Raw genomic sequence first — 25,069 nt, 5'->3', positions numbered from 1 at the left:
ACATCCTAGATGGCATGCGTGACCAAGGAGTTACCGACGACAGGGGAATAACCATAAGACGTGATGGAAATGAAATACCGGCGAAGCATGTGATACTAACCCTTTATCGAAGCGCTATTCCCCAATCAGTCACTGCAGGATTCTTGCATTGCGAAGTCCGAGCATACATTCCCAACCCACGCCGATGTTTCAAGTGCCAACATATAACTCACCTGCGACATTAACGCGCTCTTGTTTTGGCGCTCTTTGGCCTCGAAGCCTTGCGCCATTAAACAGAATCATCATCATCATTGTTAATGGCCATAATGAAAATTCCCATCGAACTTCTGCAACAAAAATTTCATTACGTAGCTTTCACGGCTACCCACGAAAAGTCGGTGCTAAGTTGATAAGGATTTCGATAACGATTTCTTACTCATTCCTGAAAGCACAGAATGATACATACGGCAAAATAACACAAATGACTTTCTGCTTCGTTTAATCCTTTCTGAGAAAAAACAGGCTACTTTTGACCCCGCATTCACATCGAGAAAGTTAAACTAGTTCCATTCGGGTTAATACAAAACAGAATATTAATCCCGTACTAACCCCATCCTTTCTATGCAAAACAGAACAAAAATATCAGTATTACTAAGATTAGGAGGGAATGACTCCTCGATTTGAATCCCATCCAGACTTAAATGTCAACCTTTCTGAAGCATTCTCTGTGCTTTAAAGATCGGAAAAGCCTCTAGAATAGCGGTGTGCGTGAGTTGGAGAAAATGCGCGACTTCCTCCCGGTATCCCCTTGAGATGGTGTTTTAACAAATTCTGAAAATGTACGTTTCAAGCTGACGCAGTGGTGTTTAAACGTGTGCGCCGTGCAACTTTGCATCACTGTGTATAACTGAGGACTGTTCGAATGTGCAACTATGTTTTGCTCGTGAGTTCCGACTACATATGCTTTTTTTTTTTCGATGTATACCCGATGGCATAAAAACTACGTTACAGATATAAGTTGACTCCCGTTTCGCGAAGAAACGCGAGCAGGGAGAGGTCTTTTGGGGCAAGACAATGTAGCTCGACTACTATCCATTGATGTTGGTTTTGCTCCTTCGAAGCAAAATAAAAATATTCGCCGGTAGATTCATAACCGCTGAACCTTTAAGGGGCTCCACGCTCCCCTCGCACATGGCAAGTCAAGTCTGAGGCGAAGCACCGTCTCGGTCTACGTCCGGCGACTGAAAACATGCCGTACAGGCATTTCTTATTGAGCCTAGCGCTGAACTCACCAGCGAGTCACAAGTAGTAACTTACAAGCACTGTCAAGAAAGGCAGAGTCTAGGTTTTATACTACTACACGGGTTTTATTCGGATCTACTCCGCGGGTTTTACTCTAGGTTTTACTCTACACCGCATTAGGTTCTGAACGGCCGTTTCCTCTCGCCTTCCCACGCAGAATGGTTCGTACGGGCCCGACGAAACGCTACATCACTGCCATTAGCAGGTAAGTTCGTCGCCAGCTGTTTTAAGGAGCTGCTACGTCGGGGCGCACTTAGAAGCGAAGTCGCTACAGTAGTGACCTGGTAGTACCGATCCGCGAACGACAAACATGTGAGACTTTACCGCCTGTCGTGTGTCTCTATCTATAAACCTTCTCCTGGTTGCAGATTGTCTGATTGATTGATTGATTGATTGATTGATTGATTGATTGATTGATTGATTGATTGATTGATTGATTGATTGATTGATTGATTGATTGATTGATTGATTGATTGATTGATTGATTGATTGATTGATTGATTGAATTTGGGGTTTAACACACCGACGCTACACAGGCGTTGAGGCGCACCGTAGTGGAGCGTTCCGGATTAATTTTGACCCCCTGGGGATCATTAACGCGCGCCGAAATGTCGGACACACGGGCCTTCTCGGTTTTCGCCTCCATTAGAAAAGCGGCAGCCGCGGCCGGGAATCGAACCCGCGTCCTTGTGCTCAGCAGCACAACGTCATAGCCAGTGCGTCACCACGGCGGGTTTCTCCTGGCTCCCGTTATTTTTTTCTATACTGAAGCATGCGCCAACGAGCGCCTCGCACGCCATCCCACTCACAGGTAATAATGAAAACAACAGCGCCAACTCTCGACAGGGAGGGAAAACTTAAAAAAGACGCTCCAGGCGCTGTCTTTTCCAAGTGGCCTCATCCTGTTCAGATTTAGCGCGGTTGCTTTCATTATGAATAGTATACAGCCAGTTAAACTTTCCATACTTTTACAGTCCACTCGCAGGGAGAGATTTGCAAATGCCGAAAATTTTGTCTACCTGTGCACTTGGCATAGCCGTCGATGGGGCCGGTAATTTGGGTGCTTTTTGCTCTATCGCAATTTTTCGTGCCCACAAGTCTCCACGACAGCAAATGACGAATGTTCGTAGCGTCTGACAGGCCTGGATCGATACACTACACAGCGAGAGGGTGCCGAAAATATTTAATTTGGGGGTTCAACGCGCTGGAGCACACCCAGGCGATGTTGCGCGCCATAGTGGAAGGATCCGGATGGATTTCGACAACCCGGCGATCTTTTAACGAGCGCCGCAATGTCGACGCACGGGCGTTCTCGCTTTTCTCTTCCATCATAAAAGCGGCCACCACGGCTGGGATCGAGCCAGCATTCTTGGTTTCAGCAGCGCAACGCCTTAGCCACTGAGCCACCGCGGTGGATGGGTGCCGAGAACTACAGTTTTCAGACCAGGACCCCGAAGGAAAAGCACCGAGACCATGCTGACGATCGCTCCTTAATCTCTTCGGTGCGGCAGCAACCAAGCTGGCCTTGATACGGATTGCAAGGCATACGGATTACAAGACAGACACGCATATCGGCCAACAAAAAATATTTGGGTATATAGGTAAGCCTGTTGCCGAGAGAACGCCATGAGAATAACTCCAAAAACCCTTCCAGTAATACTTTCAGTTCGTTCTCTAATTAAACTAATTTCCCACAAACATGCCTATGCATATCGATTAAAATCCTGCTAATTTATCGGTGAAACGGAGGGAAGTTCGCTGTTAGGTAAGATGCGGGCGGCGTTAGTGGATATTGATGGAGAGCCTTATTTCGTAGGGGCTCAAGGGAACTCGCGATCGTATACACAAAAAGCCTCACGTAATCACTCGATTCCGTAGAAGAAAAAAAACAAGCCCCGCTTTTGCTTGACGCAGTTTTGAGTCAAGTTTGCTTTTGCTTTGTCAACTTGGCGTCATCATCGTCTGGTGGCCCACAGGCGCATACGGCGCAAACGTTTACTTTACGCTTCCGTGCAGAAGGGAAACAGAGATCTGGTGGAGCACGTAGGCGCGCAGACGACAGGTCGGCAGAAATCGAAGACGCTGCAGCAAGCAGACGACTCAACCTCGTGCTACTGCGCGTGAAACCGCATCTTGGTGTCTCACATGTGACGTCAATGAATAGTCTCGGTTATAATAGCTCTTATGTTGTCCCACCACTGTACTTATGTAACTGTCCGGAACCAACCGCTATTATCCGGGTAGAAATGCACCGGCTATGTTCAGGATATGGTCCGGAACATATCATCCGGATAAACTCCGAAACATATCTTGAACATATCCGATGCATTTCTAACTGGATAATAGCGGTTGGTTCTGGACAGTTGCATAAGTGCAGTGGTGGGACCGGATATGTTCACCCGAAATACAGTGGTGGATTTCTTCCACCCAACTTTCTGCAGCCCAACATTGTTGCCAATAGCTGTGACACGCGCAGTGTATTTAGAATGAATCGAGAGGTCTACCTGAGTGGCCACTACAAGAAAAAACTGTGGGCATTTGTATAAGCGAACCACACTGTACTAAGACGTGTACGTGACGCTTTATTTTCATCTCTGACAAAAACTGAGTCTTTTTCTAACTTTAATAAGGTAACATAAAGAGCGCGATAGCATCGCGTATTTTCATTCACGAACCCTCTGTAGAGAAACCGAAACGCCCCACCGGAGAAGGGCTGCAAAGCGATAGATTTGGGGTGGGAAATACCCAATTTGCAAAACCAACAAAACAAATTAAATTAGCTTCCTTCGGAAGCTGCTCACCCTATCAAACGAACCAGAAATGAAGACAGCGTTCTCGCCCGTCCCTCGTCTCAACACCGCTTCTCCGCGAATCCTGTGCTTGGCTTCATTTACGTCCTCTCATCTCACTAAATCAATATTTAGCCACGCTGGGTAAGCCCTTTAAGAGCACACTGAAAGCATGTTTGCCTTAAGCCGGTACAACCCCCTTGTCGGAACTGATCATTTCCTGTCCAGAGTGCGCTCCTAATCAATTAGGCGATTTTCCTTCATTATCCTAAGGGTTCTAGAGCCAATTTATGTGGTATGGGAAACATCCCCAAAAAAGCCGTACGCGTCTAACTTGCAACCGGCTTATGCCTTTAATTTGAATTTCATGTCCCCGTATATAACCCGTTTGCTCAGCGGGAAGCTTTGAACGTGCACCGCGTGCATTCTCTTCCTATGCGCGGTGGAAACTATCGACGCCAGTAGCTTGGCGAAGCGAACACCATTACTCCTTTACTTACGCTCAAGAGCGTTCCTTGCAGCCTTTGTACAAATCGCGTGGACGGCCAGCCGGTAGGACACCTTTTTACCTGCGAGAAGGAAAAGGAAACGTCGGCTTCATAGAAGAATTTGGTGATTCCGGAAACGTAAAATAAAAGGATTTCCCTTCGAGGATTGCTCAAACGATGCGTATATGCTGGTCTACTGGTATGAGTATACTGGTGGTGTAGATTATCCGGTTTCAAATGAACTAAGTACCCATGATATGCCTATCCCTATAGTAGTTTCAAATCGCCCGCAAGAAATACAACTGCGAAATTGTAGCAATGCGTCTAGTTACGTTTGATCGTATCCCCTCAATACTCACGTGCACTTGACATACTGATCACTGTTTGTTGGTGTTCTTCCTACTAAGTTACTGCTGACATCATGTAGCGCGAAGTTTGAAAGCGTCCAATATTTATCGCTTTTTGCTGAAAAATAATTTCGGGGCTGGGGTCGAGTTGTGCGAGGTATACCAAGGGACAGTTCCTTCAATTAAACAACGTTGTATTTTGTCTGCTTTGCCCATTTAAACACCATTGGTTCTTCCCTGCCGTGGTACTATTAAGGCGACAGCCTTGTGTGTTTTTTTGAAAGGTGTCTCTTAATAACCCTGGCGTCAACAGAAGCTGTATAAAAAAACTCACGGAAGACCAGAAGCGCACCAATGCGTGCCAGTCGTTTATAAATGATGATTAATTATTACTAAAAATAAATAAGTATTGGATAGTGATTGATAGCGATTACAAGTACTGTGGGATTTAGGTGGATTAAGATTAAGGTTAATTATTGTGGATTAAGCTGGAATGAAATTATTTAGGGTGGAACAATGATAATAAGTGATTTGTAGAAAAGTTTAGGATATGGGATTAAGGTGAATAAAAACGAAATAAGGTGTATTAAGGTCATTTAGGGGATTGAGGTGAATTAACGTAGATTAAGATGTACTAAAATGGGCTACCTTCAATTAACATGAATTAAGCTGGGGACGGTAGGCGGCTGTGTATGTAAAACGCGCCGTCAAAATATAGTACGCCAACGTTTCCTTTTAATAACACGAAAGTAGACTTAGGGGCCCGGATAAATGTTCGTTCAATTTGCCTGCGACGCCGCCACAAACAGTTGGCGGAGGCGTGCGTTTCTCGCGAACGCGCCTGCGCGTCGGCCGCATAGCACGGACTGCGTAGTCCGCACGAAAGAGTCTCGTCGGCCGTAGCATGATTGCGAGTCGGTGGCTCCTTCGACAACGATGTGGTCTTCTGGCCAGTCCAGTTTGTTTTGCAGCGCGCCCCTGCGTACGACGGTAAGCCTGCTGGAGGCCGACCAGCGATTTGCTTACCGCAATGTCACCAGGAACGTAGCGCGGGTTTTTATTCTGAATTTGTCATTTTGTCTCTGCGCACGACTATTATCTCTCTGTGGGATGAATTTTCGATCGCGTCCGTCGCAGAGGCCGGCAGACGCTGTCGGCCGACCGGTCTAGTTTGAAAAAAAGAGGGCTCCAATTCATTCTATAAGAACGCGCATAGCTTGGCGTAACTGCCGCGTTCGTTCAACCGGCATCGTCTGTCTCATCGATCCGTTGACGCGATCCAGAGAACTCCTAATCCGCAGCAACGACAGCAGCGCCAGGCTGGATCAATTTATCGTACGTCATTAACTGGACAAGATTTCATTCATAGTGCTTGTCGTCTCTCCTCCAGACGCATTGACGCTAGCGATAATGGTGAACGTGCGCTTTTAAGGTCTCTAGGTCTTTGGGTTGTCTCGGGTGGCGTGTTATCCTACATTCTTAAATACGTTAGAATTTTTAAGAGCCTTTTTACGCATTATCTCGTCTGAAGAAAGCGTACTTTCACTTTCGTTGTCTTTTTTCTTCACCCCACACTTGTACGCGTAATCCCGTTTCTTACCGCATCTTCTTACATCCCATCTACAGACCAGAAACCGTCAGAATAATCTATTCTACGGCAGGCGACGACTCGGCATTTTTATTTTCTTCTTCCACCGTAAAGTTTACCGACTTGCTCCCTACCAGCGCCATTACTTCCCGCCGTTCCCGTCGTCTGCCTCCGAGCAGGTGTCGTCTGCTACGCACGCACGCTTGCTCACGCGCCGGGCGCGGACAGCGAAGGTGCGGGGAGCTTCGAGGAGAGGTGACCGAGCGCTCCTCGAGACACGCGACGAGCCCTACGCACACACCTATCCGTGCGAGAAACCGTGGTCGTGCCACCGAATGCCGCGGACCACTGCCAAGCCCGCGGGCTAGCGCGAAACTGCGCTGCGGTATCGATCCGGAACGGCGCCATCTTGGCGAGCACTCCCTAAACGGAGAGCTCCGGTGCTTGGGAGGGCGCCGGTCTGCAGGCGTCGCGATTCAGAAGGCTCGAAGGAGCAGCAGACGGCCGCAGGTTTCGTTTTCTTCCCTGTCGAGCCTTCCTTCCATGATCGGTAGCCGCTTTTCCGAAACGCGCGAACCGAGTTTAAAAAAGAAAGAGAGGGCCCGGGCTTGAGCGCCGATGAGTTTGTAAACAATGTCCGTCGTTCTGTTCTGCCCTTGGCTGCTCTTGAACGACTAACCTTGTCGTTCGGCGTGTTGCTTTAGAGCTCCTTTTAACGAACGAATAAGAAAGGTATACGAAAGTGTGGCTTGTGCAGTGATCGGAAACAGATGTTGGATAAACGTAGGAGGAGCCTGCTGCCCCGTTCTACGCGGTCCAAATATATGCTGGCAGCCTGGGAAGAAGCATGTTGTAATAAGGAAGGAAGTGTTTCTTTTCTTCCGGTCGGAACGAAAGAAACATGGACAGCGGTCGGACGTTTCTTTTTTTAACGATGGTCGACCCTGAACTTTAAATAGTCTCTCTAAACGCTTTGTAATGCATATTGCAATGTCAGTTCCCTCTTTTTGCGAGGTTTTGCGTCACAAAGCCCTTCGGCGTTAGAATTATGTGAGCAGCAGCTGACCAAAAGGCATAAACGTTGGCAGGTGTATTAGGGCGCCCTTCCCACCCTCCTGAATTTTTTTTAATTAGAGCCCATGAGCTTTCATAGATCCCTTATTGGCTTGGGGAGATTCATACAACACCTCGTTGTCGTCCCCATACCAGAGACGAAAATAGCCGTGACAGAACGCAAGCTGGAAATTGTACACATTGTCAACGAGAACTTCGCTCTCTCCCGTCCCAGTGTGCAACGTAAACACGTTCCGCTTCCGCTTTCAGTCACGCAAATTGACTCTCAAGACTTTCGCGAAATATTCCTGGCTACGCCCCTCTTCCCGCCCCGTCAGAAATGCGGCACTCAACGAGGCACAAAGCCGAGGTTTCTCACACGAATGCTCCAAGTCTCCAACACGCGCGCCGGAGTGCTTCATCGTATACACACGCTCGTTTCCTCCCGTCTCACTTATACTTTCTCTCCCGCCTTCCTTCGCCCTCCTCCCGGCGTTCAAACTCGTCCGGGTAAGCCCAAGGTCCAAACTCCGGTGTCGGAAGGGGGGGGTGGCGGATGTCTTCCCGTGATGCCCCAACGCCCTCCCTCACGGCGCTCTCTCCCTCTCCCTCTCCGGTCTCGCGGCCGCGACAATACTGCGAGCACACACACAGTCGCTGCGTTCCCATCACTCCGGTAACAGGCTTCTCGCTGCTCTTTCGCACTTCCCAAGAGGTCAGTTCTTCTCCGATCTTACCGTTCACCGTACTTCTCCTCCACTATAATCTACTCGCGTCGTCTGGTCCCGTGTGACTTAACCTCGATCACAGTTTGCAAACAGGGACGTCGTGAAAAAATCGATTTCTGCCTGACCAAGCGCCCGAACGGATTGTGCTGAAGGTTAAGAATTTCCGGAGCGGTCGTGTGGTAAAGGCGGCTTAGGCGGTGTAGATTATTCTAATTAATAGCACTATTTAACCTTAAAACCAGAGTCAGACTTTGGCCGAGTATCTTTATTGTTAAATGGCCTTCGATCATTCCATCGTGGATTTACCTGTTTGTTTTGGAGCTCGTATCGGCGCTTAAGTTTTCAGGGGCGTGCGAATCCTTGTCCCGCGATGACCTTGCTTGAAGAAAGCGCTACCTATTCGAAGCCACGTTGGCGAACAACCATGACCTTGCATCAATGTCACAGGTTGATGGAAAAAAACTGCGCTTTTATAAAAAGGAGTCGCACTGGCTTCCCAAGACATTTCATTGGTAAACTACCTAAATATTTGTTCCTTGAATTGTGTCAGCAAGCTTTCTTTGGTCTTATTTGTAGCTTGTTTTCTGGGCAACTTTTCATTTTCTATACCCCACTTACCACTGAGGAAATTTGTACTTAATTATTGCTGTTTTATCGTCTTTGGACAATCTGTCTGCTGGAGGTACGAATCGAAGACAAAATAACGGGTAGTACCACTTCGCCAGCAGCTCTTCGGCAAATAGGGAGGACAGTAATGTACCAGGTTATGCCTGGGATTCCTGGTCACGATCGCTGAAGGCTCTGATAACGGAGGAAACGTTATCCACAGCTTGGGGGTTAAAAACAATGCAGCACGGGGTTATTTTCAAAGTTATTTCACGGCGTGCCAGAAGCGGCAGTTGAAGCTTCGTGGTTCGGTGAGCTTCTCCTGAACATTGATGCGCACCGCAATCGAATTATCTAAACGTCCTAGGATATTTGAGGCGCGCTAAGTGGCATGGAAACGTGGGCTTCCGCAGACTCCACAGCAGGGAATAGAACGCGCGAAATTTCGCAGCCGCCAGCCGTCAGCAGAGAGCTACACGCCACCGTCGTGGTGGGTAAACAAAGTGGTCTGCAAAACGTTAATCCGTACGCGGCCTGCAAACCGCGCAGGACCTGGGCTCGACGAAAACTTCATTTTAACCAGCCGCTTACTACTTCGTAACACTTAACTTCCAGCCTACAGCGTACGAAATGCTACCAAGGTTTAGTGTTGTAGTGGTACATCTACGCCGGGGTCCTGCCACGTAAAGATATCACGGTACCTATCCACTTTGTTGTGTGCGTTTGTTCTCCTTTGCTCAACTTTCGCAAAATTATTTAACGTTACTCGTCATCCTTTGTAGCTTTGTCCGCACTCTGTTGGTCCAGCGCGCCTACAAGTAATACAACTTCGTCTTTTTAGATGGACAGCATTCAAATGAATAAAAATTTAAAATAAATCAAAATTAAAATAATTAAAAATTAAGCAAAAATGCTTCAGGAATAACAATCACAAAGCACGGCCGTGCGGCTAAAAATAAATGAGTAAATCTAAAGTAATGAGGAATAAGCACGCCAAAAACGTCCTCTTCAGCTTAGGAAACGAAACGCTAGAAGAAGTAAAAGAATAAAACTACCTCGGACAAATGGTTAATGTTGGCCCCAACCACAAGAGCGAAGTACAGCGCAGAAAAGGTGTGGTTTGAGAAGCACTCCGCAAGCACCCCCAAATAATAAAAATTTAGCTACCTCTATCACTCAAACGAAAAATCTACAACTAGTGCATACTGCCGGTAATGAGATACGGAGCCGAAACTTGGCACCTTACTAAACAATTAGAAAGCAACCTCAGGTCAAGTCAACGGGCATGGAACGAATACTGTTAGGAATAACACTTAGGTACAAGAAACGAGCTCCTTGGGTGAGGGAACAAACTAGAGTTGACGATGTCATAGTTCAAGTAAAGAAAGATAAATAGACTTGGGCTGGCCAGTGAGACAAACGAACAACCGGTGGACAATTAGGGTAACAGAGTCGATACCAAGAAATGGGTCTAGAAGAAGGGGAAGGCCATTAATTCAATGGAGGGATGAAATAAGGAAATTCGGTGGCCAACCGTGGACTCGAGCGGCGCAGAACAGGAGCGGTAGGAAATCAATGGCGGAGGCCTTCGCCCTGCAGTGGACCTGAGTAGCTGTTGTTGATGGTAATGATTGAGATAACTTGTGGTTCAGGAAATATTTCCAAAAATAAAGTCTATAAAATCAGGTGACGACATATTCCAGCGACAGTTACCTCCAACAAAGGCTGAAGGGCAAGGAGGCGTCAAGCGTTAAATCCACGGTGAACCACCGGCTATGTCCAACGTCCCATCTTTGTCGTGTTCCGGATAGACACATCGTAGGAGCGCGAAACAAATCTTCTAGTTTTCCTCCGCGTCATGTAATTAAATTCTCTATGAACTTCTCAGACCTTTCACGCTTGTCGAATTCGTGCTGCTGAAGGATAACCACGTTGTCGATTCCGTTTCTTTCTGCTACAGAGGAGGATTGCTAACTGAGGAAGTGAGGGATTTCCCCATTGGAAGGCTGGTCATACCGATTGCTTCCGGGCTGGGCGGTTCGCTCCGCAGCATAAATACCCGGAAAGGACTTGAGGCCACACTTTCACTTTAATCGCGCCCTTTTGCATTAAAGCTTCAACTAGTCGACTTCGAAGTGTAGTAGGTTCGAGCAGGAGGCCGCGGGTAGGTTACAGGGGCACAAAAGCAACTTGCCGCAAACAGGACATTCGATTCTGGTAAGGAGATCAGGCAAACGCGCTTGTGCCTTCGCAGCATTATATGCTATGCGTTGCCTTAGGGAGCTTCTTAGCGCAAGGTTTTTGTCGATTGGCGCAAGGTCGTAATCGAATTCCAATAACACGAAAAATTCAAACTGAGCCTGAAATGACCCGGTTTAACTGCGGCATAATATTCAGACTGCTCAAAGGGCTCGACTGTAGACATGAATTATTAGAAAGCTTAGCGCGCCAGCTACAACCACCATTTCCCATCGGTTTGCCGTTACCCTAAATGTTTTACGGGCAGAAACAATGCAACTGACAGTTATAAATTTTATGAAATATATAATTTTGCTTCGTCCACGTGTTGCCCCCTCTTCCCTTTAAAAAATATAGTTAATCCAAGCACACGGCTTCTTCTACCCGCCTAAAAAAGCATATACCCTGTCTGTAAAACATGTGGCACTCAGACCGATAATAATTTTAACACAGTTCTGCTCTGTCATGCAGTTGACAAGTTCGGCAACGAACGCCGCATAAAAATTTTAGAATTACGACAGCCTTTGAAGTTGCCCACACGTCGGTGAGCGATCTTCAATCGACCATAAGGGCGAAAGTAAGTTCGTTCACCTGAACCAGCCAAAACAGCACTTCGGTTATAGGCCAACCGTATGTAGTAAAAGGCTACGTGTTCAATTGCACCCAGAAAGGTTTCTTGACGTTTCCTCGTGGGAACAAAACTGGACATTTATTCTAGACGGTCTGGCTCGCGCACCCTGTACAGATAAGTTCACTGTTGTTTTCACTACTAACGCCCCGAGACAATACTGTCGCCTCCTGAGACAATGTTCCTCTCACTAACTCGATCCAACCGGTCACTTCCCGCCGGTTTGTTGCCCACGAACCTTCGCAGGAAGTCTGTTCAAAGGGGCGCTTAAATTCCGTCGAAGGATTCCCACAAATTCGTTCGTGTTAAGGAATCATTTTCTGCATTTCCAACAATTTTTTTTAAACCGAGTGAACGTGCGTCCACCTCACTCCATATTTCTCGACCGATTCCCCGTTAACAGCATTCTATAACGGCTTCTTCGATATATCTGTTGCCATAGAATGCAACCAGCGGCGCTGAATTCCTCAAATTTTCAAATTCAAACTCAAATTTATTCAGAAAGGTACAAGAGGGTATTAACATTGGGGGAATTTACAGGATAAGGTCCCAAGGTTTCAGAACCGCAGGCGGGACCTCGTTTCCTCTTTCGTTCTTCATTTAGCCGCTGGCAAGCAAAGAACCTGGCTTCAAGCCAGAGTAAATGACCTTTCGGCGCTTCATCACCTTCAAGCGGCCGCAGAAGGTGATAGGTTTATTTTGGTCAAATTCAATGAGCCGGTGTAATTTTCGCAGCCACAGCCGTTGGGAAAAGTTCGAAACACATTTTTATTGACTTGCCTGTCAAGAGTCTGCGCAGAACAATAGTACAGCTTGGGCTGAGCTAAGTTTAAGCGAAGCTGCACTGATAACTCTTTTTTTTTCGCTCTTCTGCTGCGGGGAATACGGGCGTGAAGGCGAATGGCCGAAATCCTTGTTTCATAGTCGGGCATTAAAGTCCACTACTGACAAAGGTGGTTAAGTGGATCTCGGTGTATAATTCCAAATTCTAAACGTTGATCTGTAAGCACTTTCGAAGTGGGAAAAAAGCTTCAAATTCAGGGAGTTTTACGCGACGAAGCAACACCTGGCATTTAAGGCGAGTCGTAGCGGAAAGCTCCGTATTGACTTCTGATTGATTGTAGGGGTTTAACGCGCCGACGCAACGCAGGCGATGAGGCGCGCCGTAGTGGAGGGCTCCGGATTAATTTTGACCACCTGGGGATCTTTAACGTGCGCCGAAATCTCGTACACACGGGCGTTTTTGCTTTTCGCCTCCATCAGAAAAGCGGCCGCCGCGGCCGGGAATCGAACCCGCGACCTCGTGCTCAGCAGCGCAACGCCTTAGCCACTGAGCCACCGCGGCGGGTCCCGTATTGACTTCTACCACCTCAGGACCGTTAACGTGAGCCGAAATCTGGACATTCGGCTGCGGTTTCGTTTCTCGCTTAGAAGTGAACAAACTTGATTGCGATTTTTATTTGCAGTGTAGAGCTGAATTTACGTCATCACACTACTGTCAAGAGCTTTCTGTTGAAAAATAGAAAACACGCAGATTGAATAAGTAAGGAATTTTAGGTTGCTCATCTAAACTTTAAAAAAAAAGCACTGTAGCAGAGTCATGGTAAATGTTTATGAGGCGATTGGGTAGGAAGAAATAAGGTGTCAGGATAACAAAACAAATTCCAAGGCTCAATGACCTCCTGGCATTTGTCACCTCTCTTCAAGCGTTCTGACACTGGGAAGTGTCAAGAAGCATTCGCATATCGTAACTGTGTTGGCAATGCCCGCGTCTTCTAATTTCCTCACCACCGCGCCAAGCACAATGCGCGGACCAAGGCTTCAGGCACGCTTGTCGGTTCGTCTTGGCAACTATCCATCGCAACAATCATTTCAGTCTCGTAAAACACCCCGCAGTTCATTTATTTGCTTAATCTTTTTTTTTTGCAGCTTTTCTCAGAATATACCAAAACTGTCACCCAAAAAATACAAGTATAAAATACATTATTACGATGACTAGTGCAAGTCTTAGTGTTTCATACGCAAAACTGTGCTGTAAACAAGAGCTTTGTCAGTGCGCCGCAGAACTAATATGGCGAGACCACGTCTGGGTGTACTGCCCCTGGCTTCCACGGTTTCCACTCGAATTTGTCCCTCGCTTGTATATCACTTCGTTTATTAATGCTTGCGAAATTAGCACCCCGCTAATACGTTTCCACGGCAAACCTCCATGCCCAACGCCAATGCCAGACCAGATGCAGGCGGGCAAGTTCGAAGCGCGTCGTCTGCAATACTCGGGAACAAATTAAGAGCGGCAATAGCTCACGTACGGTATCACTCCGCCTAAACGACGGACCCGGATGTCAAATGGCGCGCGTGATTTGAAAGGAGATTGCTACGAAAGCGTGATATCGTCTGCCGTTTCTCGTGTTGTTCGTCGTCGCAGCAGTCGTTTAGAACCTTAAGTCCAAAAATCGCGGGAACGGCTCGTGCATGTTCAAAATATTCCCAATAACGCACTACTTGCGCCCCGCCGCCGAGTAACGTCCGGCTGTGGTGATGAGGCGCAGCGGCAACTTCCGTTGCCGTTCTAAATAAGTTGTTCCCGTTCAATCGCTAACACTCGTGTCCACTCTACGGAGGCGACTTTAATTTTTTTTATCAGTTGCTGAGCCGTATAACTGACGTAAACTGCAGTGCGGCTTGTCGAGAGAGGTAGAAAAATGCCAGCCTAAGGTTCACAGACTTCAGCAAGTCTCGACCAAGTCTCCCCAAATTACACTGCATACCGAGCTCGTTTCGGCCAACAATACATGGCCGAACCTGTAGCGTTATTGCACTAACAATTGAATAAGGTGTATTGTGTGATCGCTGATGTTAAGAATTATCCAAACTAAGGACACAAGTAAGGAAGTTTCGTGTGTAGGCGAAGCGTGTCATAACGTAGCTGCTTAGCCTACGCAACATGCACTGTCACTGCGCTTGCTGCCCATGCATAGCACAGTCAGGTTATAAGCTATGCTTACAACCTGACTGGACATTTAGGCCCCCGTGCTGAGTTTGTCGAGAGTGTCCACTTTAGAAAATCTACATGTTGTTTCGCGAGCCGCAAATCTGCACAATAATGGATTGCTGGATTTACGACGCTGCCGGTAAGGGTAAGTTGGGTGGAAGTTGTCAGCGTCTCATGCAACAAAGAAGCGGCCTTGCTAGACAGTGCCACAATATTCTCCTGAACGTAGCTTAAAAGAAAGCTCGCGAATATTTCGACAAGTTGACGGCTCATTGATTAACATTGAAGAGTATCTGCGTGCAACGTTTCATTCGACAAGACTCGAGCAAAGGCTGTGTAAAGTTCTCACGGGTTCAGTGGAAGCTGATACGGTCATTCGCAAACTCTATTCGTCGCCCTCTTTGGCAGCGCCTCGGGGATTTAAATAAATGCGCGCCAAAAAAGACGGCAGACTGCGCGGCAGCCTGTCTGACTTGAGCGTTCGTCCAGACGGCGACCGAAACTTTCGTTCTTAGACCCAATTCACTTGCTTTGAACTAAACGTTCCCTGGTGTTTCATGACATTCAATCGACTGTTTGTTTGCCCGACAAGCCTATATATTTATTTACCATCTGCTTTTCTGCTTTATATTTATTTATCTCTCTCTCTCTCTCTCTCTCTCTATATATATATATATATATATATATATATATATACATATATATATATATATATATATATATATATATACCATTGTACCATACCGTGGTTTTTCTGGCTCTGCCAAGCTGAGGAATAATCTACAAGAAAAACATCCATCTTGTCGCTATTAATACCGAAGTACATTAAACCGAAAAAAGAACTTACCCTTAATGCGTGAGTAACTAAATTAGGACAAGGACCTGAACAAAGGCCAACGGTCGGAGTAGAACCGTCAATAATTGAATTGCCAAAAGTACAACCGCTACAGCTCCATTTAACGAAACGTGATCTCTTCCGGCACCATTTTGCAACCGCTAACAGTGCTGGTGCAAAGCAGTCCCTAAAACTTGTATGCTTATCTCTCTCACCGCAGGGTCAGTTCCAAAGAGACCAAGAAAGAAGAAAAACCGAAAGAAGAAAAACCGAAAGAAAAACCTAAAGAAGAAAAACCACCCGCAAAGGATCCCAAGATGGCGGACCAGGCGATCGTCGACAAGCTTGAGGCAGGCTTCAAGAAGCTGCAGGACGCCAAGGACTGCAAGTCGCTACTAAAGAAGTACCTCACCAAGGATGTCTTAGACAAGCTCAAGACCCGCAAGACGGCCATGGGTGCCACCCTCCTCGATGTCATCCAGTCGGGTGAGCTTTCGTTGCAAAATTAATTTCCAACGACTCTGTAACACGATACATAATTCTCCCCGAACTACTGTCTCCCAATGCAAAGGTTGTGGCAAGTTAATTATCGTTCCTTTGTAACCACCGCCTGTACGCGTAGACACTGTCTTTGTGATTGGTTCTGATAACTGCTATTTTGCCTAAGCTTACGCTATTTTCTGAAGGAGCGAATAGCCAATTGTACCTTTCTGCGTCCTCTTCAGGACTGGAGGTTAGCGAAAGACCACTCCACCAGCATCTTCTCTGGTGGAGCTCGTATCCAGTCGCGTGTACTGCCATATGCAGAAGGTATATACGTTCCGTAATGGGGGCGCCCCCTTTGTTAAAACAATTTGCGTGTGGGAGCACTCAAAATGTGATATCTAGTGGAAGATACGTCCTTCCCCGTTTGGGTATGTGTGTCCGCAAGCGCACAGGGCAGTACTCCCAAAACAGAAAAGTGGGGGGAAATGGTAATGGGTGGGGTGAGATGTTGCCCTTCATCTATCTTTATGGGTCTGTAACCAAAGGCGGTGCCTTCGAACGCCCACAAAAATCAAGCGGAAGGACGTGTGGGTCCGCTCCGGAACGGCACTGTATACTGCAATTTGACGTTGGATTTTATTTAGCGTCACGTGATTGCTATGACGGCCAGAACAGAAGGTCACGGCGCGCTAATTCCGCACGGTACAAAAATGGGCGTTAGATTCATTAATATTTAAGGATGTTTGGCAGTAATTGGTTACCCTTTCAAATGGAACTTGGAAATCGTTTTGAATTTGTTCCCAAACATGCGCAATGCAATTAAAGAAATGACTTGACAAGTTATTACTGGCTGCGATATAGTGTCAGAGATAAGGCTGCGGAGCAGTGTTGTGTGCGGAAAGGCTTCAGGCCGTCTCACTGAGGGAATCCAGCATGGCGGATTGGATTACGAGCACGCGAAATATTCTCACCCAGGCCAGGTGAACTCCGTCCGAAGGAAAAACCAACAGTTGGGCCACGGAAACGGATACCTAGCGGTAGAGTGAGAAGCCCTAGCGGTTAACTGGGAAAGGCCTGAGAAGTCGTGGGCAGAGATTCCGCTCACCGAACATTGGAGCATTTGTAAGCTAGTGACAGAGATCTTCGCATGGCAGGGTGAAACTAATGGCTGACGCTCTTCATTATATTAATAAGGCTGATCAATAAATTGTGCGAATTCCTTTTTCGAAGGAAATAGTGGTAACGAGGTGCAGTGCGATGACAGGTGATACGCGTTTCATGAGACCCCTACACACAAGCACGCGCTTCGTTAATCCACTCCTAACTTTAGTGAAAAGCACGTGGCACATTGCAGACCCTAATGAGGACAACGAGGATGACCTCTGTCACATCCTTGACCTGCGTTCTGCATTGTCGCATGTGGGGGGTCGTTCAGGAGTTTGTACCCGTGCACTGCGCCTTTACACAGAGAGGGCGGGGCAGAAATTACTAACGTGTGCTTTTCATTCGTAAAAATTGCAGTACACGCCATGGTCTATTTCCTGTCCGCTAGGCAAAGCCTTTCTACTTTCCAGGGGGGAAAGGTGGGCTTGTGAGCCACACACAACTGCTTCTAGCGCTAGAGCGCTAGGTGCCCCCTCTCAAAGTCGCGTCTGTCGGTGTGCGGCCTGCCAATCAAGGCCTCGTAGCAAGAGACTTCCCCCCCCAAGCAAGAGGACTGGGCGGGGCTAGTCAATGCCCACCGGCCCGCAGTCTGATATCGTTTTCAGCCGTTGCCCTTCTGTCCCGCACTGCAACTGTTCGAGCGTTACAAGCGGCTGGATCAGTAAACGTGCTAGGCACAGCGGGTGCTGCTTGTGCCAAAGGAAATCGTGGTAGCTGCGCAGGAGGCACAGAGGACGAGAGTATGTCGGTGAGGTTAGCGTATATGCAGCCGGGTTTCGGCTTGCGTGGCCTTACGTGTTTGTGTTAGAGCAGTACGTTGCGTCTGCCCCGTCTGTCTTGTTGCAGGAGTCTCAGAGAGTACACGGGTAAAGCAGCTCGGCCAATGTGCATGCTCGGCGTTGCGACCGTCGAGCTTAACAAGAGCGTTGAGCGACGCCAAGGTCTCCGCGAGTTCGTTGACCCCAAAGTAGTCAAAATAAACAACAAGATAAGCTAAAATATCCCGGCGGCCCTCCTCCGCCGGTGCGCTACCATTCGTATTCCCCTTAGTGAAACAACTGTGATTTTTCATAACAAACTTTTCTAGCAGTATCTTTAGTGCAATATTTTTTTCTGTTCTCCACGACAACCGATCGTTATCAGCTGTAAAAAAATAATAATAATAATAAGGTCATCATAAACATAAACTGCGAATAAGCAAGAAATAAACGTTACGGGCAATCACCGATACAGACGTTCGTTCGTTCTGGCGAAAAGATTCTCCTTTTCGTAGACTCTTTTCCGAAAAACTAGCCACAATCAATATTTTCGGTGTACTACGTCGCAAAAGAAGCAAGCAACCCGCCTCATTAGGAACACATGTGGACCTTGCTAATAATGGTGGCTGCAAACACGGCACAGCTCGTTAGTTCTCTAGTGTTGGGACGTCTAATGATCCAGCAGGCCAAGTACCTCATGGAAGTGGCTCTTTTTTTATTGTTGGATATGACTTGCTCGAGCACTTCACTATGCCCGGAGGGGGTCGTTAGCCGACCCCGTGGGACAACCTTGGACTCTGTAAAGGTCTCTTCTCCTCTAAAAGACAATGCTTGCAAGGAAGCACACTTTAGGAGAGCAATCTCAAGGCAAGCTTACTCCGTGGGACAACATTGGTCTCTGTACAGGTCTCTTCTCCTCTAAAAGGCAATGCTTGCAAGGAAGCACACTTTAGGAGAGCCATGTCTAGGCAAGCTTACTCCATGGGACAACATTGGTCTCTGTAAAGGTCTCTTCTCCTTTAAAAGAAATGCTTGCAAGAAAGCACACTTTAGGAGAGCTGTGTCAAAGCACTGGGTACTGGTACAGAACAGGATTTGGGCCTTTCTAGCGCGAAAGTGCTCAGTGAATCGCCTCGTAAAATCGCCTCCGTCGTTCTGAATGTGAAGACTGTCAAACAAAGTGACAGAGCAAAACGCTGTCATGCGAGCAAGAAAACGCCCCGGGGCGCCTGGCATGCGGGCAGGGAGGATGCAGTATGTGACAGCGGACAGCACGATAGTCGCACAAGAGGCGCAAAGAACGGCACTGTGGAGATTACCTTAGCGTGTATACAGCCGGGTTTCAGTTTGCGTGAAGTTACCTTCTCGTGTTTCCGCAGCGTTTCACTTTTATCGTCTCGCAATAGCCTCCCAAAACGCGCAGGTCAAGTACTCCAACCGATCTTTTGAATGGAATAATAACCAGCGGTAAACACAGGACACAGAAGAAAACGACGGGACAAGCTGGCGGTCCTTTTCTTCTGTGTCCTGTGTTTACCGCTGGTTTTTATTCCATTCAAACATGTACCAACTAGCCCAGTCCAACACGTAGGTACTTCCACCGATGCCGATTCTCAGCGTCCTGCTCATCGAAAGGACAAAAGCGTAAACGAAAAAAAAAACCTCAACGTGTACTCGTTGACACCGTTGTGGCAGCTAAACTAAGTTAAACCGAAAACAATATACACAAGAGAATCAAGCGGCACTAGCTCGAGCGCAACGCTCGCATTCACCTTATGAAATGACTTTTACTTTTTTAGGGGCGAAGCCCCTTAGGGGCTCGGTCTGTCGGCGTCTCATGTCATCGTCGTCGTAAGCGTCGTCTCATGTAGTCACGGCACAAAAACACCGGGGAATTCGTTTACGCCTTGCGCTAGAACGTAACGCGTACTAAAAAAGCACACCGGGACACTCACTTACGCCTCACGCGAGAGCGCTTCGTGTTTCAAAGACACGAGACTTTTACAGCAAAACTGTATACCCTTTACCCGTTAACGGTTTTATCTCCGTTGGCAAAAACGCCAAGGCTCCAACAATGCACTTCTACACTGCATGCTTCACCCCTTCCCAGATTTCACGTTAGTGGAGATGGCCCGGGATTTTTTTCCATAACAAACCTTTGCGACGAAGCCAACCTTATAAGGGCATTTCGGAAAAGCCAACTTTAAAGAGAAATCAAAATTTCAACGCAAACCAAGGATGTCCGATGAAGGTCTGCACGTCCCCGAACGTCTGTCCGTAACTGACACAGCCGTTTCAGCATGCGACATTGGCGTCATTTGTTTTACTCTGCACCGACTCTAACAAGAAGGTCATTGAAATCCATCGTAAAGACGTCGAATGTAACGTGACGTCATAACAGAAATCTGCGTTATCGAGGGCACTTGTGATGACGTCATTCCTTCTGAAGTCAGTGCTGCGCGGAGTACTGAAGGAACAGTGAACAACACATACACAGATGTTTTTTGTAACATTAACTAAGCAATAAATTGATATGCGTGTAATTTTGCAGCCTCACTTTAGTTCAGCGTACTTTACATCTTTATTAAGTTGGTCGAAAGAATTTCAAAGTGCTGAGATATATGATCAATACTGCATCTTCTGAAAAAAATTATTTAATAAACAGGATGGATTTATGCCACTCAGAATATGTGCGGAGAACCACCCACTCCTTGTAGTCTGCGGCAGCACGCTCTGGTCACAGATCACAGCTGCTCCGCATGCGTAACGAGGACCAAGTCAAATTTAACAGCATACTGAGGACACGCTGGTCGTTTGAATTTGACGCGCTTTTCTTCAAAGCCTGAGAAACTCTTCCACACTAGCAAAAAGCTTCTAGGAAACAGCTGCAGTTAGCGCATCATTTCTTGACCTGAAACTTTGCAATTGAAACATTCTGGACGTAGCCATTACCTGAAAATGAAATCGTTTCGTCTCATATCACTAGTCGATCAATATCTAAGAAATGTGATGACATGGTGCTCACCAGTACCAATGATTTTAATTCGACTTTGCCCATTTAGTTACGGGTGAGAGCCTGTATGAACATAATTCACTGAGTTAGTGCAACCATTTGCACTAGTTCAAGGAAGATAACTGCCTCCGCAAACCAGAATTTTCGCGGTCATTCTACTTGTTTTAATATCCCGTTATGCACCACGTACACGCACATCCCGCCCCCATGCCAAAGCCACACTCGTCTTGTCCAAGAGAACAAACGAACTATGTGCCGGCGTCGAGGCGCCTTCTCTACTGCGGGCTGACGACATCAGCGAACCGACCGATCACCCACTCCGCTGCACCCGGTCCGAAGCTTCGTCTCCTTCAACGCACGTGGCCTGCATTTCTAACAGCGGAGCTATATAGGGCTGGCCCTAGCGACAGCCTCTGCTGGTATCGCGTCACCCTCCCTCCGGAACAGATTTCTCTGTCACGCAAGAACGCTCCCCAGTATAGAAACTATTTACAAAATAATAAGTAGAATGGTCCTAGGGCCTTCATAACTCGATAATCGACGACTTACATTGCCTCTGAGAGATTGCCTTCCCAACAATGCATTTGTGCTCAGAGGGAAAGCCGACTTTAAAGAACAGGCGCTCGACTGTTAGTCTTCCCGACAATGCATTTGCGCTCGGAGGAAGAGCCGACTTTAAAAAAAAAATAAGCGTTTGAAAGTTTTTTTTGACAATGCATTTGGACTCAGAGGGAAAGCCGACTTTAAGAAAATATGCGTTAGCTTGACTTTTCATAGCAGGCTTTTCCACATGTGTTGCACAGTGAAGCACGACCATCTACGGAAAGGGTACGGTTAAAGAAAACGGCTCTAACTCTCGTGTTATAGAAAGTATCTCCCCAAAAGTTATGACAATTAGCTGCTAAGACGACTCTAGCAATGCGCTTAGTTTTATTTATTTACTTATTTGTTTGTTTGTTTATTTATTTATTGTTTTATTTATTTATTTAATTAGATATTTATTTATTTATTTATTTATTTGTTTATTTATTTATTTATTTATTTATTTATTTATTTATTTATTTATTTATTTATTTATTTATTTATTTATTTATTTATTTATTTATTTATTTATTTGTTTATTTATTTATTTATTTATTTATTTATTTATTGTATCGCCAGGGCAAAGGCATTACAGAGGGGCGGGGGGTAGAATACAAGCAAACAAACAAGAGAAAAGTAAAATACAATATTAGCTAATTTTGCAATATTAGCTAAATCACCGAGAAAAAAAACTCATTTACTTGTTAAAGTTGCCACAATTACAATTTACTTGTCATAATTTCTTATTTCACAGTAAAATTGAAAGCACTACAGAATTACTGTCTGCTATAAATACACGGCCACCTACGGAGGGAGTATGGTAACAGAAATCAATTGCAACTGCTGTTCTACCGGACCTATACTGAAATAAATTATATGACAATTAGCCGCTAAGACCTCTCTAACGTTACTCCCCACAGCTTCTTGACAGGGTGGAATGACACTGAATTCTTTTTTCCATAAACTTCACACCATGCCGCTTTACCTGACCGACTGCACTTTGTGCACATTCTGTGCTTATGACAGAAACAGCCGACAATGCGTTGAGTAATTCACCCCGACAGCTTTTGTGTACCACTTACTATGATCCATCAGAATTTTTCGATACACAATTGGTGCCGCTTAAGCCGTGTCATGTGTAGGCCGCGGATTCAGCTCAGCGCTTCTCGGCACACGGTAGGCTCTAAAGCATAATATAAAAAGCTAATCAGTGCGTCTTTAGGCATTTTGTATCCCTGCTTTCTTGATTTCACTCAAGGAACCCAAGGAGTGGAGAAGCGCTTAACTGCATCCGCGGCCTACACATAACATACATAACGCGGCCTACAAATTGGGCAGCCTTTAGCATAAACATGTTCGCGCGTTTTTTTTTTTTTTTTTTTTTTTGTCGGGGTTGTTTTTATACCCCCCTAATTCCTCTTAAAAATCCAAAACGTCAATTATGTGGTTGATTCGCACTTCTGTGCTCTGAAAAAGTAGTTTTTGTGGTCTCTAACGGTCACAGAGTTATATTTGTAGCTTATGTATGAACACCGTATTAGGTGGCGCTGGGAGCCAATAAGCTCCTGCAATCCTGTTGTCCTCAATGCCAAGTTCTGGCCTAATTTTGTTTTTATATTTTACTCCTGTAATAAAACAACACCCTCCTTTCTTGCTCCTCACAATGTTTCAAAATTTATCGACATCGTTCTATTACCCGCTGTACTACAGTACATCATACCATGTTATATTGTATTACATCATCTTATTTTTTGCAGTGTATACGTTCTTTTAACCAGCGCCACGTCCTCAGAGCTTCCGCTTTCCATCGCGTAATAAGGAAGTCACGGAACAAGCCGCCATTACTGTCTTTCGTGGGCAGTATTCCCACACGATTAGAGAGCCACCTTATATTTTTAAACTTTTTTGCAGAAACCAGCTAGCGTGATGGAAGGAAATTTTATAAAGTTGTAAAGAGAGTTATAAAGAGTTATAAAAAGATTAAAGACAATGGTTATAAAGGGCATAACACTAAGAGAATAAGAATAGAATGAGAGAATAAGGGGGAGAGCTGCACCTTCGCCAACACCATTCAGGCTGCAAGGCCCTGCTCGCTTCCTCCCTAGCCGTCTTACCTAACCAAACCATTGCTCAGAACCGATCTCTACGGGTCGCAAATTGTGATAGCGTCGTCATTGACGACTACCTTCGGCGCCAATGCGACGCAGAGGACCCGTTTTACGACGGTGGTGTTGCACCCCCACACGGTGTTCGGTTCCTCAGATCGCGTGCGTGCACTCCAAAAGCGTCCGAGCCGCCAGTGCGAATCGTCGCGTGCAGCGGAGGCCCAGTCCCGAGGAAGCTCCGGTGGCGGCAGTGGCGCCAGCGGTGGTTCTAGAGGTGCAGCTATTTCGGAACGCGGGCCGCACTGGTGCTCTCCAAAATAAGCCACACAGATGTGCACCCTCGGTGGCTTGGGAGCGCACCGCCCGCTTGCCTCGGAAGCCGCGAAAAGCAGTGGTTGTCAGCAAGGACGAAAGAGCCGGTCCATTTCCTAGCCGCGTCCTTTTTTGGCGGTTCTAAAATGCGCTAGACGAGTTCGCTGAATTCGCTTGCCTAGGAGAACCCCTTCATCTGCTTCTATTTCTTTAAAAAAAAAAAAGGAAGCTTTCCAGCCCACAAAAAAAAAAGGCACGACCACTGTTAAAAGACAGGACACTGTGCCAAAAAATGGCGTGGGCAAATTACGCGTCACACATTACAGCTGGAAAAACACACTTCCTCAGCGCCTTTTGTAAGTAGGAAAGGACTTCGCGTCGCCTGTAATCAGTTAATCTCCAACAGCCGGATTTGTCAATGCAAGCTTGGTAAACAAGCAAAATCGGTCCTCAGGACTGTCATTATTAATTGTCCTATACAACGACTTTATCTTTTCGTGCTAAAATAATTCTTTTCCATTCCTTTGCGTAGTTCCCTTGCGTAGTTTTCTGCAAACGTTTTTATATACCTTGCAACCGCTTTCTCCTAACTTATCCGTAACGATGCTTCCGGAGGTGTGGCATAAACAGTGAAATTACGCAGATATGGCAAGCGTTGACGCTAAACATCGAAGCACCAAGAGTAATCGGCCAGGAATTTTAGCAATAATTTTTTTGTGTGCTCTTAGTTCTGATTTTCAAGTTAAGGGTAAGTTTCAAGGACCTCGAAAAAACAGTCTCTCAAAGCACCTGGACACCTTCCTACGCTTTTTAATCCTTCGTTTTCAAAACCCGGCACTAAGCAAGCGGCGATTGGCGATTTCGAATTTTCAGTCCTTTTATAAACAACACTATCTATCTTAGAAATTCTGAATACGCTGCATTCACAACGAAATCATAAAAATAAAAAATGGTGTTTCGTTTTATGAACTCGAGTTACGCGAAAACCTTCCGGCCACGACAAGCCCGCGCCTTTTGTCGCCTTTGTGCGACCGGTGGTGCGCACGTGATAGGCAATGCACTGTCCACGTGTCCAC

The 25,069-nt window shown here is 46.4% G+C and overlaps 1 protein-coding gene across 4 annotated transcripts in view; it reads left to right on the top strand.

Moving 5' to 3' along the window:
- Nucleotides 1-25,069, top strand: part of LOC144175865 (arginine kinase-like) — a 107,530-nt gene that overhangs the window by 52,416 nt on the left and 30,045 nt on the right. For 2 of the 4 annotated variants that reach the window (XM_077704892.1, XM_077704890.1), the window contains exon 2: nt 15,794-16,059. In XM_077704892.1, coding sequence (XP_077561018.1) covers nt 15,794-16,059 — 266 coding nt within the window. Of the gene's footprint in view, nt 1-5,794; nt 5,896-8,108; nt 8,262-15,793; nt 16,060-25,069 lie in introns of those variants that run through there. The other 2 variants (XM_077704891.1, XM_077704893.1) reach the window with 2 other exon arrangements.

This window comes from Haemaphysalis longicornis, unplaced genomic scaffold, assembly GCF_048455015.1.
Source record: "Haemaphysalis longicornis isolate Haplotype H1 unplaced genomic scaffold, Haemaphysalis longicornis Haplotype H1 scaffold_3, whole genome shotgun sequence".
NCBI classification, from domain to species: Eukaryota; Metazoa; Arthropoda; class Arachnida; order Ixodida; family Ixodidae; genus Haemaphysalis; species Haemaphysalis longicornis.
The sequence above is the reverse complement of the archived record's forward strand: the minus strand, read 5'-3'. Positions and strand labels throughout refer to the sequence as shown.